At 45.7% G+C, this 11,696-nt stretch overlaps 2 protein-coding genes across 2 annotated transcripts in view; one reads left to right on the top strand and one right to left on the bottom strand.

The window, feature by feature from the left end:
- The window catches only part of Znrf3 (zinc and ring finger 3), a 166,264-nt gene extending 160,479 nt beyond the window's left edge, over nucleotides 1-5,785 (top strand). Inside the window, exons 7-9 of the mRNA XM_028758108.1 lie at nucleotides 1,591-1,693; nucleotides 2,500-4,197; nucleotides 5,246-5,785. Coding sequence (XP_028613941.1) covers nucleotides 1,591-1,693; nucleotides 2,500-4,197; nucleotides 5,246-5,283 — 1,839 coding nt within the window. The 3' untranslated portion in view covers nucleotides 5,284-5,785. The remainder of the gene's footprint in view (nucleotides 1-1,590; nucleotides 1,694-2,499; nucleotides 4,198-5,245) is intronic.
- Nucleotides 5,786-9,451: 3,666 nt separating this feature from the next.
- CUNH22orf31 (chromosome unknown C22orf31 homolog) overlaps nucleotides 9,452-11,696 on the bottom strand; it is an 11,311-nt gene continuing 9,066 nt past the window's right edge. Inside the window, 4 exon segments of the mRNA XM_028758301.1 lie at nucleotides 9,452-9,851; nucleotides 10,301-10,370; nucleotides 10,881-11,014; nucleotides 11,016-11,109. Of these exon segments, the coding sequence (XP_028614134.1) occupies nucleotides 9,452-9,851; nucleotides 10,301-10,370; nucleotides 10,881-11,014; nucleotides 11,016-11,109 (698 nt within the window).

Below are 11,696 nucleotides of genomic sequence, written 5' to 3'. Positions count from 1 at the left end.
GAAGGGAAGGGAAGGGAAGGGAAGGGAAGGGAAGGGAAGGGAAGGGATAAGAACAAGTCAAGAGGATGCTTTGGTTCGGAAAGCCCATCATATTCTTTCAAATTGACTGCTTTCCTCAAAAACCAAGTAGCCTCATCAAGTGTTCCTTTCTACTTGACCTCATTCAAGGGTGCTTAGAGGCAACCCATTGTAGTCCAGTGGTTCTCAGCCTTCCAAATGCTGTGACCCTTTCTCATGTTGTGGTGACCCCCAACATAAGATAATTTTCATTACTACTAAATAACTGTAATTTTGCTATTGTTATGAAATGTAATATACATATCTGTATTTTCCAATGGTCTTTTGAGGTCTTGACCCAAAATAACCACAGATCTACACCAATATAGATGGCCTGGGGTGTTTGTTACTCTCCCTGTAAACCCTATGCTCCCTTTCCTGTGGCTTTGGACTTAGGTGTGCCCCCAACTCCTGGAAATGACTCTGTTCCTTATGTTCCTTGTTCTTTACCCCTGATAGCTGTGATTGAGGCAGGTGGATTGGGCAGTTTCCTTCTCCCTGTGGGCCTTACTTTAAGGAATGAAACCGGCATTTAGAGTTAAGGAAGAGACTGGGAAGTACCTTGACTTTCCATTCCTGTAACAAATGCTTGCAGGAATAAACAGATAAAGGACAAAGGTTTGTTTACGCATATAGTTTTAGACGGTTGTTTTATTTTTAATGATTTTACTTGGTTTATGTATATGAGTGCTCTATCTACACGTACACCTGAATGCCAGAATTGAGCATCAGATCTCATTACAGATGGTTATGAGCCACCATGTGGTTGCTGGAAATTGACCGCTGGAAGAGCAGTCAATGCTCTTAACTTCTGAACCATCTCTCCAGCCTAGTTTTGGACATTTTAACCCACACACTTGACCACAATCCTTTATTAGGCTTATAGAGAGGCAGCATATTATGACAAGAATATGTGATGGTTCGGACTAGGGAGGTGCCTCAGTGGTTATGAGCCCTCTAGTCCCTCAGGCAACTACACTCACATGCACAGACATCAAGCATATATACACATAGTTAAAAGTAAAAATTTGTCAATCATGCATCCTTGTACAATTTGTAATACACAGCCATGAATTGCTCAGAAAAATGGACCTTCTCCTTTTCTTCTATCTCTTTTCTAAGCATGCTTTCTCACACTGTAGACTTCTTTGTTCTTTCTCCATGTATCTGACTCTAGGCCAGCTTAACTCAAGTGGCATGGCTCTCTTCTCTCCTTTGTTCTCCTCTGAGCAACTGATGGGACATACTGGGAGTTTTCTCTTTATCGCTAGTAAAATTATCCAGGACAGACAAAAAGAGGGAGAGAGGAGACCAGGTCTCACTTGGCTCCCTTCCCTGAGACTGATGAGCTAGAAACACTTAGGATCCATATTACAGCAAGGGACACCAGCACAGGGCACAGGGCTGTTTGTCCCCATTGGTGGCTCCACTGAAGGAAGTACATGTGTGAGGATGAAGGCAGAGGTACCCTCTCTTCGGTACATCCTTCAGACTGTTCTCTCTCTCTCTCTCTCTCTCTCTCTCTCTCTGCAGGAGCTTCGGGTCATCCCTTGTACTCATCGGTTCCACAGGAAGTGTGTGGATCCATGGCTACTGCAGCACCATACCTGCCCCCACTGTCGGCACAACATCATAGGTAACTGTTACAGGCCTTGTCACACCCTGACCCTCGAAAGTATGACAAGTGTATGATGCATGCTGTAGGCTCCTGAGCAAGCTGAACCAACACAGAATGGTCTTCTGGACCTGCAAATGGGGGCCTTAGGTTTTGGAAGTTGGTTGCACAACTCTAAACAGACGTGGCATTAAGAATCACTCTGAGCTGCAAGTGATGTGACTCAGTGGTAGACTGTTTGCCTAGCATATGCAAGGCTGTAGGTTTGCCCTTGCCCCTAAAGAAAATTATCTGTGTTTTAAATTTTGAGTTTCTCATTAAATAGGCTCCTAGCTGGGTATGGTGATTACACCTGTGTACCCAGCAGGTGGGAAGTAGAAGCAGAAGTTCAAGGTCATCATTAGCTTGGTGGCAAGTTGGAAGCCAGTCTGAGGAAAAAAGGAAAAAAAAAAAAATCTCAGCGTGCTGACCTGGCCTCCTTGTTGCCTAAGGCTCCATCTCTTTAACAGATGACAGTAATGTTGGCTGCCCGGGCCTAGACTACAGGGTTGTTTCCTGGGACACAGGGATGATGAATATGCAATAGCAGTATTTGCAGCTGCACCCATGCCATATTACAGGACAGCGTGGGAGGCACTCTCATCTTTGTATTTGTTTTGCTCTGTATGTGAGGAGATGGGACAGGAAACAGGTCAGCCTCTACCAGCTCAGCTCAGCTTGGAGACGGCTTACAGTATGGCAGGGTCAAGCATAGACTTCCCTGGCACATAGCTCCACTTGATGCTTCAGTCTCTACCCCATTACCTTGTTTCCTCCTCCTCTTCTAGAACAAAAGGGAAATCCAAGTGCTGTTTGTGTGGAGACAAGCAACCTTACACGTGGTCGGCAGCCAAGAGTGACCCTACCAGTCCATTACCCAGGCCGTGTGCATAGGACCAATGCCATCCCAGCCTATCCTACCAGGACAAGTATGGACTCCCATGGCAACCCTGTCACATTGCTAACCATGGACCGTCATGGGGAGCAGAACCTTTATTCTCCACAAACACCCACCTATGTTCGTGGCTACCCACCCCTGCACCTGGACCACACTCTGGCCCCTCATCGCTGCAGCCTGGAACACCGGGCCTATTCACCAGCCCATCCCTTCCGCAGGCCCAAGTTCAGCAGCCGCAGCTTCTCCAAGGCAGCTTGCTTCTCTCAGTATGAGACCATGTACCAACACTACTACTTCCAGGGTCTCAGCTACCCAGAGCAGGAGGGACAGCCAGTACCCAGCGTCACACCCAGGGGCCAATCCCGTGCCTTCCCACCAAGTAGTGGCAGCAGCCTGCTCTTCCCCACAATGGTGCATATGGCCCCTCCAGCCCACGTGGAGAGTGGCAGCACATCTAGCTTCAGTTGCTACCATGGGCACCGTTCCGTGTGTAGTGGCTACTTGGCTGACTGTCCTGGTAGTGATAGCAGCAGCAACAGCTCTGGCCAGTGCCGCTGCTCTTCCAGTGACTCCGTGGTGGACTGCACAGAAGTCAGCAACCAAGGTGTGTACGGGAGCTGTTCCACCTTCCGCAGCTCCCTCAGCAGCGACTATGACCCCTTCATCTACCGCAGCCGGGGGCCTGCTGTGCACCTTGAGGGCTCCCCTCCACCAGAGGAGCTCCCAGCAGCACACAGTCAAGGTGCTGGGCGAGGTGAGCCATGGCTAGGCCCTGCCTCTCCCTCAGGGGACCAGCTGTCCACCTGCAGCCTAGAGATGAACTACAGCAGCAACTCCTCGCTGGAACCCAGAGGGTCCAACAGCTCTACCTCAGAAGTGGGGCTCGAGGTTTCTCCTGGGGCTGCCCTGGACCTCAGGAGGACCTGGAAAGGGGGCCCAGAGGGACCATCATGTGCTTGCTGCTTCGATCCCCAGCCCTCCACCCTGGGCTCTGGGATAGGAACAACTGCAGGTGGCAGCAGCTTATTCCTGGGTCCCCGGCTTCTAGAGGACTGCAACCCTCCAAGTGGAGAGTCACAGCTAGGGAGTTCCCAGGGCCTGTATGGCCTTCACTCAGACCATTATCCTAGGACAGATGGGGTGAAATATGAGGGCTTGCCCTGCTGCTTCTATGAAGAGAAACAGGTGGCCCACAGTGCTGGTAGGAGCAATGGCTGCTACACTGAGGACTATTCAGTGAGTGTGCAGTACACACTCACCGAGGAACCCCCACCCAGCTGTTATGCAGGGCCCCGGGACCTGAGCCAGCGCATCCCCATTATTCCAGAGGATGTAGACTGTGACTTGGGCTTGCCCCAAGACTGCCAAGGGATGCACAGCCACAGCCCCTGGGGTGGGGCTTTGGGCTTGGACGTTCCCCGACTCCACTGGAGTCTGGGGACAACCCAGGAAGAGGAACAGGCTCCATGTTACCAAGCTGAGGTACAGCCTGGCTGCTCTCCAGAGGAGGCAGATGCTTCCAGGGCTAGCCTCTCCAGTGCCCCCCAGGACACTCAGGAGTCCCATACCCTGGCTGCTGAGGCTTCAGGTGAGAGCAGATGACAGTAATATTTTATAGGGATCCTCTTCTCAGGCCTTTTTTGTTTGGCTTCCTCTGTGCCCTTGGCTTCTGTACCTGATGACTTTCTCAGCCCTACCCATCCCCAAACCCTCTACCCATGATGTTAGCATCTCCTCCCATCAGATGCTTCATATCCCAAAAGCATATCTTATTTTATTAACTATTCTGCATCTCCTATGCTTCTCCTTAGTCCATCCCTGTGCCTATTAGAGAGCAAAGTCCTGACAGAGGTCACTACAATTGTTTGCTGTCCCACTTGGGAGGCCCAAGTCACAGTCCTTATACTAGAAATGCTGTAATGACTTTCAGTTACCTTTATAAGATGTCTGTTTTTGTGCATTTTTGTTTTGTTTTTGAGACAGGATTTCTCTGTGTAGACCAGGCTAGTCTTGAACTCAGAGATTTCTCTGCTTCTGCCTCCTTAGTACTGGGATTAAAGGCATGCACTAACACTGCCCAGTGTAAGATATCTGCTTAATGGATGGAGATGCTCCCTTTGATCCAGCCTTTGTCCTGTTCCTGCAGTATGTCAGGTTCATTTCTGTCTCAATTTGAGATCTTCCGATCTCAGTTTAACAGCCTTCCTTTCCCCATCAGGATCACTCCCCCTGCTATCTCCTAAGTCACCTCAAGCCAGGCACCTCATGGGAAAATCTGTGATCTGTGAGGGGTCTTCCCTGGTCTTTCAGTGCCTCTGGGAATTTACTTAACTTCATTTCTACCTATGCTTCCATGACATCTTAGGGCTTCCAGAAGATTCAGTATAGCCATCAAGGGAGACCTGCTCACCCCCCTCCCCACCCCCAACAACTGTTGTCAATGTAGACTTGAGCTCCTCAAGCCATTGCTGACCCCTTATCACATGTAGTCTACTCACTGTTGTGAGTTATCACTTCCAAGGGCCCATAGACAGAGGATAGGGATGCTCAAGGACCTCACCTGATACATACTGCTCAAAGCCTGCTGTGCTGGCTCTCTACACATCCTTGATGACTCTTCTCCCTCTCTCTCCCAGGACCAGGATCTGGCCCAGGCATCGGTACGGGAGCTTGAGCTCAGAAGGAACTCTTATGTAGAAATCGTGAACTGTACGGAGACTTCAAAGTTTGGCTTCCTTCAAAACTAATATACATACATACATACATACATACATACACACACACACACACACACATATACACATATGTATATGTGTGTGTGTATACGTATACACACACATACATATATTTTAGCTTTGACAAACACAAAAGTGGTAATAAAGAGAGCCCTCCTCAACCCAAAATGTGAGCCACCTGTGACATCCCTTCCCCATTAACAAACCAACAGGCAAAATCTCTTGAGTCCTTTGCCTCTTTAATAATGTGTTGTTCTGTTTTGTAATGTGTGCTTGGGTTTCTGAGGTGTGTGGAATTGAGTTCTCTGCTTTTTTTTCTAAGATATTATATGTAAATGTAAAAAGTTATTTAAATATATATTTTAAAGAACCCTAACTACCAACTTTTGTTGAAAAAGAAAAAAAAATCACTGCTGCATTAAATGAACCACATCATGTGTCGATACTGTCGTCTCCCTGGAGGGACCTCAGGCCTTTGAAAAGCTCAGGGTTACACCTGCCTTATTGAAAAGGAACCAGAAACTTGAAGTAAAAGCTAGTTAATATGGGTACAAACTCTAAGGAATAATACAAAACTGCCTCGTCCTTTTTCCCTTTTTTGAGGCAAATCTAGACTTCAGGGCTTCTGGGAAGCCACACCTCTCCTGCCCACACCTGTAGGCAGCAGTGGAACAGAGGGGAAAAGGGGGCAGTGTCAAACTATTATTGCCTAGGCCCAGTTTATTAGGGACAGTTCTGCCCATTCTTTTCTATTCCTTCGGTTCATCATCCCAAGTAAGAACAGAGATTGCAGTCTTTATCCCAGCAGAGGCTGTGACTGTGACCAGCCCTGTTAATAGGGTCTCTTTCCTGCACTCTGACCACTGGGCGAGAGAAGAGATGCTCTCACCCTGTCTGGTCTTGGAGTCTTTTGTAAAATCATTTGGGCTTCATGCCATCAATTGCAGGGGTGATTTAAATGGGGTGTGCAGGGTGGACACCCAGAAGGAATGTTGCTTTGTGGTCTTGGTGTCCTGTGGGACTAGAGGAACAAGCTCTCCTCTCAATAGCAGTGCACCACCCCTTGAAAGGTGTGCTGGGGCCCACTTGTGCCCATGGGTCTGGGGCAGCCACACCCCTCAGCTGTTGCCCCCTTAGGTTGCCTTCCTGGGGGACACATGCTTGAACCACAGTAGTGTACTACCTTCCAACTGAACCAGTCTCCCATCCCCAGAGGCAGGCCTCTGGCTGGTGGCTGCAGTGGCTCACCCTGCCAGCACATGTCTGCTAGCCTGTCTGCCTATGCACTATTACATACTGATTCTCCACGAGACAGTATCAGATAGTTCAGACCCAAAGGGTAGGCTCTTGTATATTTTTTCTAGCCTCTTTTTTTTAAGGGGGAGAGTTTTTTTAAACCCAAACCACTTTTGGTTGTTTTTGTTGTTATTGTTTTTAAGATGTTTTGTTTATTTTTAAAAGGGAGAGAGAATCTATTTAAAAATCAATTCAGGGATTGTAATCCTTTTTATTCAAAATAGTCCTTGTTCTTAAAAGTATTTTCTTTTCCTTAGAGGAAACTAATCGGCTTGGCCCTGTGTTCGCTAGCTCTTAGTCATTCACTTAGCAGGTACCTTTTGCCATTGGGAAGAGTTTGGCCCAGTGGGTCTGAAAGCTCAGTTACAGAATGGGGACCACCTGGGTTGCCAGAGACAGAAATGTCCCTTCTTCTAGTCAGGCTCCTAGGAAGTCATCCCAGGGTCCAGACTGCACATTTTGAGATGATCAGAATACTTTATTCTATAAAACCCCATCCTAAGATGAGGACATTTTCTTATTTCTATCCAGAATCTAACAAAAGACATCTCACATCAGATGATCCAGTTATTTGCCCTTTGGGAAGTGGCCATGGTGAAATTTGGTCTTATGCCCAATACTGGGGGTCAGTCCCTTGAGGCTCCTCCCCTGGGCTATGCTCAGTGCACCTGTTGCTGAGGGTGTGAGAAGGGCCTAAAGTGTTGACATGTGATCGGGGCTGCCTTTATTTCTGGGGCCAGGAGTAGCAGCTGCTAAGAACAGCAGCTTGCCTTATTGTGCAGGGGGAATAGGGGTTCAGCTTTTAACATGAACTGCAAAGCGCAGCTTCTCATTGTTGAGATGTTTGTTTTTCTGGTTTTGCTTTTGTTTTTAGTGTCTGTATGTGCATATTTCTCCATTGTTGAAAACAGACCCCAGAAAGACTTGCCTTTATCCTGCCTGGCTAGAAAACCACTTCTTAGTACTCAGAGACAAGAGAGAATTTGAATGCCACTAGTCTGAGTCAAATAAACAAGTCCCTTGAAAAAGTGTTATGGGTGGGTGACAGGCACGTGTAATTGTTGTAGTTTTGGGCCAGTAGAAACAAAAGGAAGATATAGAAACAATTACCATCTTTGTGTAGCCACATCAGACCAGAATAAAACCTTCTATCTTAATGTCACCATTTAAGTCAAAAGAAATAATAATGTCTTTGAAGTTCTGAGACTCCCAGTACTGTCTGTTCCCTCTTTTGGGGAGGAAATGGTGGAATAGGAATGTCAGTAGTATGTGGTGATTGTCCAACCACGGACAACCGTTCTCTCCTGGGAGCTTCTACAACATCTGAGTGTGTGGTAGCAAGTGTGGGCTTGATACCAGCCCTGGGTGTAAAACAGCCATGTCAACTCAAAATCTAGAATCAGATGAAAATGGAAGTGTAGTCATTCTATACCATGAGGTGCCTCTGTGATCATAGCTCCAAAGCTGACCATCCATCCCCTCCTCTAGGCCCAGACCATTTCATTAGGTTCTATCTTTGGTCTTGTGGTTCAGGCCCTTCCCCTGTGTGCTTCTGGTCTCAAAGTTCACACAGGACTAATGCTTTTAAAATGTGGTCTGTAAAAGAATTTGAAAGTATCATCTTTTAAACTGATCTGCTTTTTTCTATTTCTTACATAAACTTACATATTGTGTTGGTCTAACAAGACACTATTTTAATTTTTTTTATTTCTCCCATAGCACTTAATATTTTGTAAAGATTTTTTTTTGTGATAAAATGGTCTAAGGGCTCTTTTTCAACATTACCATTTTAAAAACTGTTTTTAAAGCTAGAAAACAACTTATGTATATTCTGTATATGTATAGCAGCACATTTCATTTATGGAAATATGTTCTCAGAATATTTATTTACTAATATATTTATCTTAAGCCATGTCTTATGTTGAGAGTGTGACATTGTTGAAATAATCATTGAAAATGACTAACAAGGCCCTGTAAATACATAATAATTGCACACAGATTTTACATATTTGCAGACCAAAAATGATTTAAAGCAAGTTGTAGTCTTTTATGGTTTTGTAACAAATTGTACAAATGACTGTAAAAAAAATACAATTTTATGAAGTATGTGTTACATGTGGTCATTGCTGTGGCTCCTGAAATCTAGAGCCTGGGCCAGTGCTCTAAGTTCCATCTTACTCAGAGATGCCTGTGACCTTCTGCTCCTATTAACAGATTCCAGGTTATGGGCTATTTCCAGTCATCAGAGAATTGGCTGGAATCTGTGGGTTATATCCTTGAGTAACAGTGTGTGGCAAGAACCTGAAGCAGGGAGACCACAACTTTCAGGCCATCCTGGACTACAGAGTGCATCCAAAGCTACAATGTAATGTACAATGTAATGAAACCCTGTCTCAAAAAAAAAAAAAAAAAAAAAGATGTTCTGGAGCCTGGACACCTGCCATCAATCAAGGCTCTAGGTTCAATCCCCCACACCTCCCTTCCCCTGCCCTATGCTGTCCCCAGAAAACTAGCCAGGCATGGTGGCTCACCCCTTTAATACTAGTGCATGGGAGGCAAAGGCAGGTGGATCCCTGAGTTCAAGTTCAGCTTGGTCTACATAGTGAGTTCTAGGACAGCCAGGTCTATGTAGAGAGATCCTGTCTCCCCACCCCTCCTTAAAAAAAAAAAAAAAAAGACTGGGACTTTGTCTCTTTTCCCTGGGAGGGTAGTCACTAGTTTGTAAAGCATTCCGAGATTAAGTGAAAGGTACAGTTTATTTTTCAGACATACTGCAGAGAAGACTCCAATTCTATGAGTTCCAATTATTTTTTATCCTAGCTTGGGCCATTTCTTGGTGGCAGCAGCCATATTCCATCCCAGCTTCAGGCCCCTCCATGCACTCCTTGTGACAGCTGACTGCAAAGCTCCGCAGAGCTTTTGTTTAATGGCGTTGCCTAGCTCTAAGCTGTACCTCTTGGGGCTTCCAGAAGGATCTCACAGCATGGACTCTACCACAGTGTGGTACAGAGCCTGGTAACCCTCAGTGAGAATGCCATGGATGGTTGGCATGACCTCCAACTGCTGTTCCTCTTGGGTTTCAGGAAGCAGTGTCCGGCCCTTCCAGGCTGTCGTCCCACTCTCCCTGGACAACACTTGGGTAGTAGCTGCATGCTTGGCATATCTGTCCTTAAGATCTTGGCTGACTGTTACTTTTTCTCCTTTGAACTTTCTTTATTCAGGCCAAGAAGAAAGCAGAGATGTCAAAGTTAAAACTTGAGAAGGGAACTCAGAATAATTATCAGGGATCTGTGTCTGAGTCTTCACTACCACAACATCTAACATTTGCCTAGCATAGTCTTGTTACTGAATACCTTTACATATCACTGAGTATTCCCTAGAACCCTGTAGAGTCAGCAGAGGTGGATTTAAGGTGGAGAAATTAGAATTGGTTTGCCCAAGGCCACAAGGCCTAGGAACTTCATAACTACAACTTCATAACTATAACTAACTATTGCATGCTAAGGTAGCTCCTATTCTCTGCCGACCCATCCAAAAGGCCTTTGCATTCATTTATTCTTCATAGAATCCTGTGAGAGAAGGGCCAGTATCATCTTATATAATAAAAATCAAGATACACACTTGAGACTTGGACCCTGATAGCCAGTCTCTAAGACATACTCTGAGTTCTGATGACCACCATAAAGTGACAGAACTGGACTCATCAGGTCAGGCTTCTGGTTGCCAAGTTCTATGTATACAAGTTCACAGGCTTTAGGTACCTCAGCTGTATATACATAAGCATACACTATCCACCTTTTTCCTCTTTATTTTCCCTCATTATCATCTTCTTTTGTCTGTGTATATGAAGTCATCCTACAGAACTAAACACAGGATGAACCCTAAAACTCCTAACTGTAGATCTGGTGTTCCATCCCTCTATCACAGTCTTCTAGACTCTTCTCCCCTAATCCTGTCTTCAGCTTAAGGATTTTCATCACCTTGTGGTGAAATCTTTGCCTTTGGCTTTTCCTTCCTCCCAACCATCTTACCACCATTGGTAGTTGGTTCCCTCTCTGATGCCACCTGTAAACCTGTTCTCTGGAGCACCCAGCAGCTGGCCTAATGGCCACTTGCTCTTGGTATTTCTTGTGTCTCTTGGTGCCTTCCAGCCTTGTGCTGTCACTGGACTTTAGTCCCTTCAAGGATTTTGCTTCTCTGAGCTTGGAAGGCATGCCAATAGCATATACCCTTCAATTGCCTCTAAGCACGACCTTGGCCAGAGAGAATGAATTGGCAATTAACTGGCTCTTTACTACTTCCCAGTGTTGAGCTGGTACCTGGTGCTGGATGCTAATCTGCTTTGCACCTATTCTGGCTGCACAGATGTTGGTGGGACCTCACATAGCAGTCCTGTAGCCTGGTGTTCAGTGAGATGGATTATTGGAGTCTATAGGTACGGATGCTGGGATCCTGTCTCACATTGGTTGGGTGTTAGAAATAAAAAGGGGGAATTATTTATTTTGTTCTTGTTAAAGAACAGTTCCCATGGAGAAACTAAAGTTCTGGTAATAGACTAAGCTTCAACATCATTTTATGTGTTATTCCTTTCCCCCAGACTTTAGAAATCTTGCTGGGTTTTGTGCCTCCTGCTCATCTAGACTTTTTTTTTATACCAAGTAAGAGAAAGATGTGAATTTTTAAAGGTCATGATATTTTGGTTCTTAACAGCATGCTGGGGCAGGAAGCTGGAGTCAGGAAGAACTCAGTGGAAACATAAGGCAGTTAGCCTGCTAGAAAGATGAATCCACAGCAGTCAGGAAAGAAATGGGACCATCTTGCAAGACTTCTGTATAAGCTACAGTCATAACTCCTGCCCAGTCAAACACAAATGACAGCAGGTAAGTCCTGCTGGACTGTGAATATACCTTCTAACCTGATAGCAAGAGCTAGGAAAAGAGACACTCAACAGGGAAATACACTCTGGAGCCCATAAAGAACAAAGCATACTTCCTGGGACTGGGAACAATTTGGATAGATTTAACCACACTAGAAGACCTGTCATATATATATATAT

This window comes from Grammomys surdaster, unplaced genomic scaffold (genome assembly GCF_004785775.1).
Source record: "Grammomys surdaster isolate TR1022 unplaced genomic scaffold, NIH_TR_1.0 126187, whole genome shotgun sequence".
Lineage (NCBI taxonomy): Eukaryota > Metazoa > Chordata > Mammalia > Rodentia > Muridae > Grammomys > Grammomys surdaster.
The sequence above is the reverse complement of the archived record's forward strand: the minus strand, read 5'-3'. Positions and strand labels throughout refer to the sequence as shown.